This window comes from Micrasema longulum, unplaced genomic scaffold (assembly GCF_059751315.1).
Source record: "Micrasema longulum isolate JH-2025_06_02 unplaced genomic scaffold, ASM5975131v1 h1tg001606l, whole genome shotgun sequence".
NCBI classification, from domain to species: domain Eukaryota; kingdom Metazoa; phylum Arthropoda; class Insecta; order Trichoptera; family Brachycentridae; genus Micrasema; species Micrasema longulum.
Window position 1 is genome coordinate 101,792 of NW_028278787.1, and position 5,984 is coordinate 107,775.

The 5,984-nt window shown below is 35.7% G+C and overlaps 1 protein-coding gene across 2 annotated transcripts; it reads right to left on the reverse strand.

Moving 5' to 3' along the window:
• LOC148274683 (cytochrome c oxidase subunit 4 isoform 1, mitochondrial-like) lies at positions 1-5,772 on the reverse strand. Of its 2 annotated transcripts, none has more exons than XM_088236777.1 (4): positions 5,654-5,772; positions 4,114-4,315; positions 2,070-2,262; positions 1-787 (listed from the first exon to the last, which is right to left on the reverse strand). In XM_088236777.1, exons 2-4 carry the CDS (start codon positions 4,306-4,308, stop codon positions 654-656), a joined length of 522 nt encoding a protein of 173 aa, XP_088092903.1. In that variant the 5' UTR covers positions 4,309-4,315; positions 5,654-5,772; the 3' UTR covers positions 1-653. The 2 variants fall into 2 exon arrangements, with proteins under 2 accessions (XP_088092903.1, XP_088092904.1); XM_088236778.1 differs by having other exon boundaries at positions 5,534-5,682.
• Between the last annotated feature and the right edge of the window lie 212 nt (positions 5,773-5,984).

Sequence of the window (5,984 nt, forward strand, 5' to 3'; positions counted from 1 at the left end):
TTTTATAATAATTTTATTTCCATTCCATTTTGGACGAAAACAAATAATAATTTTACATTAAAATTACATAATTACATAACGGAAGTTCTACAAAGAAATAATTTGACTATGCGAAGTAGTGTTCCCACATCTAAACAATGAAGCCACGCGCTAACTCCACGGCGAGACTCCATACGCTTACGGCAGCCGCCATTATGTAAAAAAAAAATACAATTGTGCAAAAACATTCGCTTTAAACAATTATAAATGTGTTGGTAACACAACACGGCGATACGCACACAAAAAATTAAATAAAAAAAAAAACAGGTTAAACAGGTTTAATACATCGTGCACAATCTTTCAATTTGAATATTTATTATCCAGCATTTTCTGACACCGAAATACTGATTTAAAAAATGTGGTTTTACACTGCAGTCTGACAAATGACACACGTGCGACTGATCATTTTGTCTTACATCGGTGCTCTGATCACCAACAGGAGCGGGTAAGGAAATGATGGCGACGGTTAAATTATTCACGATATCTATTAATAAGATATATTTCAGTTACTGAAATAAACCAATTTCACAGCCATTGCGAGTTGAATATTATAAGTGTTTGTACCGCGCGGTGTCGTGTGGGCTGGCTGATGGCGAAGGCAAATGTGAAAGAGTTTACTTCCAGCGGTTGTTCTCGTAGTCCCACTTGGATGAGAGGCCGTCCACAGCGTTGACCTCGAGGTCGAGCATCCTCTTGAGTTGGGCCTTTCGGTGAGGCTCGTCGAAGGTGACCGGGAGGGGAGGCAGAACTAGAAACAAAAATACCAACATTATTTTCTCGTTAAGTGTCTTAAATATTTTTGCCCTCGACTTTTTTGCTTCATTTTGTTGATAAAGTGGGTCCTCGACATACACGGCCTCTACTTAGGCATCCTATTTAAGCATTTTGGGGTACTTCCGGTGAAGCAACTTTATCACTTTAAGCTAATAATAAAGCATTTTGATGAGGAAAAAACCCTGCTCAGTCACCAACATAGAACAAGATCGATATCAGCCATGAAACTGGTAGAGTCTATAGCACGAAACTTCCATGGAAGCAGGATGACAGAATATAGTGTACCAAAACTATTTAATAAGCTTCCTGCCAGGGTAAAGAACTCTACCGGTTCGCAGAAATGAAGCGAACGATTGAAGAATTTCCTATTATCTTTTATCAAGAATCAAAACTTTAAGGTGTAAAGTTGTGTTTATCCAATCCAAATATATTTGTGTTGTTTAATTTTCACAGTGGTTTTTTTAATTTTTAATTTTGTTTTTGTGATTATTTGATATTTTGAAATAATTTATCACCGTTTGAATTTTAAAATTGTATTAGAAACGCGCCGATAAACTTTAATTTATTATTAGTTTGGTGCGATCTAGATTTTGTTTACTTTTGTATATTAATTTGAAATATAATAAATAAAAAAAAAGTAAAAAATATTTTATCATAAATATCATCATAAACTTTACATAAACCAGCCAATGACAGATCATAAGCCCTGTAAAAGCATAGACTTCCATATTTCCTCCTCAAAAATGTTTTCCCTCTCTGTTGCAACAAATTTAAATCAGTTATCTTTTGTTTAGTACCTGGGAGTGTTGCTAGTAATTTGTAATGGTTTAAAAAATTAATCGATTAACTGAGGTCTGGTAAAAAAAAAAGGTGCACATATTATTATGTGCACCATCGTTTATACGATGACTTAAATTTTTGCTTATTTCATTAGGGAGTGAAGCGATACATCGCTTGAACTGATGACCGGTTGCGCTCCTGTGGGTAGGTCTGAGGCTCAAACCAAAGAAAACGACTAAAGGAAAGATGGAGTCTCCATCTTTCCTTTAAAGACTCCAAAATTGAAATATTTTGAGATTTCAAATGGTTGACCATGTTTATATGTATGTATCGCATTGGCCACTGTTGCGATGATTCTCACTTGTTCATCTTTTATGGCTATTTACCATCTGGCCTTTATCTATAAACATTTGGACATACTCAGAGCGTCGCTAGCTTTGTGTTTTGTGGTCTTTTTGTTATTCGGTTCCACTTACCGTACAGTTTAAGCCCCATGTAGACCCAGATGGGGAGCGCGCATATGAAGATCCCCCAGCCCAGAGTGAACTTCCACTCGCCAGTGGGAGCCTCGAACTCGGCAAAAGTCTGGCAGAAGGAGGCGCGGTACAGCTGCTTCTTCTCCTCGATGGATAGGCATGACCAGTCTCCCTTCTCCTTCTCTCGCAGGACCTGCCACACCGCGACTGATAAATCTCCACACTCACTTAAAGCATCGAACAGTAATCAGCAATAATACAGTTTTACGTCACATTTTTTTATAATGAAATAACCGGCTAAGCCTCTATTTTGGGGCTTGTCAGCAGGTGGGATAGAGGGGATATGGAAGGAGGTAACGAAAAATACACCAACACCCAGACCAATTAAGAAAAAAATAATTCTTGGATTTTTTCTTGCAACTGGCGGAAATCAAACCCGCGACGCTAGTTTCACAGTTGGCCGTGTGACCAACTGCACCATGGCTGTTTTTCTTTGCAGTCATGTTGGCAGCGCTGTCACTCTGTCAAAGTTTGATGGCGATCGGATGTTCAGTATTCTGTCAGCATCTGTTTGAGTGAGCCAAAAAATTGTTGTGCGGCGATTTTTACAATGGATTAGAAGTTGGAACAACGAGCGTGCCTCAAATTTAGTGTTGCTAATGAAATTTCGTGTGCCGAATCATTTAAAGTTATGAATAAAGCCTTTGGCAAATCGTGTATGTTGAAAACACGGGCATACGAATGGTATAAAAGGTTCAAAGACGGTCGTGAATGTTTAGATGATGATGAACATACTTGACGCCCAACAAAACTAGTTACAAAAATTTGACTAATGTCATCAGCCAAGCACCGTAGTCTTCAGACCAGGCCCCGTCTGACTTTTTCTTTTCCCAAGACTAAAATTGCCATTAAGAGGAACGCGCTTTGAGAAGATTGATGCCATAAAAGAGAATTTGCTGCGAGAGCTAAGGGACCTTTGCAGGCCTATGAAAAGTGCATGGACAATTGGATTAAGCGATGGCATCAACGTATTGTCGCAGATGGCGAGTATTATTGGTTTCTCAGGATGCATCTATCTGAATATAGAAATAAATTGGAGCGTGTATATAATACTCAGTTCACTAGTATAGATGGACTAGCTCTTCCTAAATTCAATAATAAATACGGGAAAAGAACACTTGAGTACAATATACTAAAAATGTATAATATGCTCCCCATTAAATATAAAAAAAACAAAAAAACTTATCTAGCTCAAGAGAAAGACGTCTGCTTAAAATCTGGCTTTTAGAATGTGGTTTTTTATAAATATATTTTTTTGTTTTTCCTTTTTATTTTTCACGTGTAACATATTCGATGCACATGGGAATACATATTATATTTTTTTCCATAGTAATAAGTGTTTTGATGTGTTATAGGATTTAAGAGATAAGAGTATGTATATATATTAGAACTTAACTATAGGCACCTGCTGACGACTCAGTAGGACTTGATAATTTGTATTTTAATTTTTGTATGTTTTTGATCAAATAAAAAAAAAATTGATTGGGATAATAAAGAAATTTATTAAAAATTAAAATTTTGTGTTTTTTTGCCGAATTCCTGTATATTTTTTATCATAAGGTGTTCTATACTTTTTGTGTTTAATTTTTGTTTTAAATCTAGGGAAAAAATGTATGTTTTTTTTTAAAAATAATTAAACCAAATCAATCTGTTTATATTATAAGTTTTGTAAAAGGCAATTTAGCCGTATTCGTTAATAAAAAAAAAAATCAGGCACTCAATTATCTGGATGATTGCAGTTTTACTGTATTTATTTGTTGACTTAGTGGCAATATGCAATGGCGATTGGATTAAAAAAAAACCTTTCTCAGGTATAATGAGTAATGTTTATAACAAGCAAATTTAGTCAGTCCCGTCTTCCTCGTAATAACCGAGTTTGGCTGTAATTTGTAGTGTAGCACCTAAAATTCTTGCTGTTTGTTTGCGACATGTTGAAAGACGCCGGTTTATGATGCAACGCAATATTTTAAGAGCGGGAGCGTACCTTGATGTCCGGCGTGTCTTCCCGGTAGCGGATGGCGGGCATGGGGAAGTCGGAGCGGTCGGCGTAGTTGGCGCTGCCGTTGATGCCGTAGCCGACCACCTCGCGGCTGCCTATGCGCGAGTTGCCGTGCAGCGCGCGCGCGCCCGCCGGGCCCCGCAGCGCCCCCAGTACTCGGCTCACCACCAGCTTGGACATTGTGACTCTGGAAGGACACCGACAATCAGCGTCGAGGCAATTGGGGAAGGATTAGGAATGTTAAATAGAGCGTAAAGTGGCCACTTAAACCGGTCAAGAGCAGGTAAATGCCTAGACTTGCGAATTACATTTGTTTAATTAGTTCTCCATCTCTGTGTTAATCTTAGTAACCGTCTAGGGGGGTTAACATTCTAGATTTAAAGCATTAAGGCACCCTCCGCCTACCATATCAACCCTCTCTGTATCAGGGATACTTAGTACAATTTTCCTCCACGATGAAAGTATGAATAATATTACTAAGCATTAAGAGTATTGCTATCTTATACGCTAATGCATGGTGAAATAAGTTTTTTTTATTTATTTATTTTTTCCATACATTACATACATTTACATAGAATTTTAATCACCACTTTTAAAAATACATTTAAAAATTAAGCTATAATTTAATTTGGAAAAAATGCCCACAAAGACTTCAGCGTCTATGTTTTTGGTACATGATCTTAATTATACTTTTCTGTGCAATTTCTATTGAGCGACTATGCGTGTCCAAGACTCCGTTTATCGTTACTATTATTATGTTTTGTAATAAAAATCGGTAACCAAAAATCGTATCATGCCACCCCGTTTTCCCCTATATTTTGAGAAAAAAATATTTGGTTCTTGTTGAATATTTGAATATATTGCATATAGAATTGTATTGCATTTATAAGTGAAAATGTCCTCCAACAAAATTAATATAAGTAACACGTTATTTTTACAAAAAAGTATGTGCCTACGCACTTATATCCAATTTTTTATATCAATAAAACTGACATACATACAAAACTTTGGGGTGCTTTGAAAACAGCTGACAGTCAAAATAAAATTTTATAAGCTTTCGTAAAAACACAAGGCTCGCAATAAAACAGTCGACAAATATAAGTAACAGAACGGCCTAAATATATTGTATGTTTATCAATTTTATAATCTTTGATTAGACGATCTGCGGGTGCCGCTGCATATTATGTAACTTCGAAGGATTGAAGATTGACATTATGACGTCCTTACAAAAATGTACATCTACGGAAACAACTAAACTAATTACACAAATGGATGCAAAAATGTTCTGTAAACATTTTCAGGTCTATATTGAACATTTTATTAGATAGATACTTGACATAACCTAGTAAGGTTACCTAACATGGCTACGTCAAAATTATATTACACATTCATGCCTACTACTTACACGAAAATCAATTGAGAACCGTGAATTTCAATACTTTAATATTAACCTGAATAAAGGTGACCTTTTAAACCAATGTTAAAACTTGTTATATATTCTAATTTCTAATATAAATTCACTCACCTCGAACCGAAAATTAAGGCAAAGATGGCGGCTAGCTTTTTCTACTAATTTAGTAATTTGTCTATGAAAAATGGGCATGACCAAAATTAATGTTACCATTTTTTTAAATTGACGTAGGTACCACAGAAAACGCAAAAAGTACTTACACGAGAAAATACAATTATTTCAATAAAAGAATATAGTTTCACCAATGTAGAATCGTAAGATTTCTCTCCCTTTCACCGTTTATTACCTTTAAATTATCATTTTGTTGAAGTTTGAATTGTCATTATTGATAATATTTCAATATTTGACTCCACTCAATTTATTTCTTTGTCTTTTGTTTTGAGAA

Bases quoted from the DNA above. Each gene is read 5' to 3' on its own strand.
- LOC148274683 (XM_088236777.1), bottom strand. From the start codon at position 4,308: ATGTCCAAGCTGGTGGTGAGCCGAGTACTGGGGGCGCTGCGGGGCCCG. The intron at 2,263-4,113 runs GTACGCTCCCGC...GCGGTGTGGCAG, and splicing joins AAGACACGCCGGACATCAAG to GTCCTGCGAGAGAAGGAGAA. The intron at 788-2,069 runs GTAAGTGGAACC...TTTTGTTTCTAG, and splicing joins CATGGGGCTTAAACTGTACG to TTCTGCCTCCCCTCCCGGTC.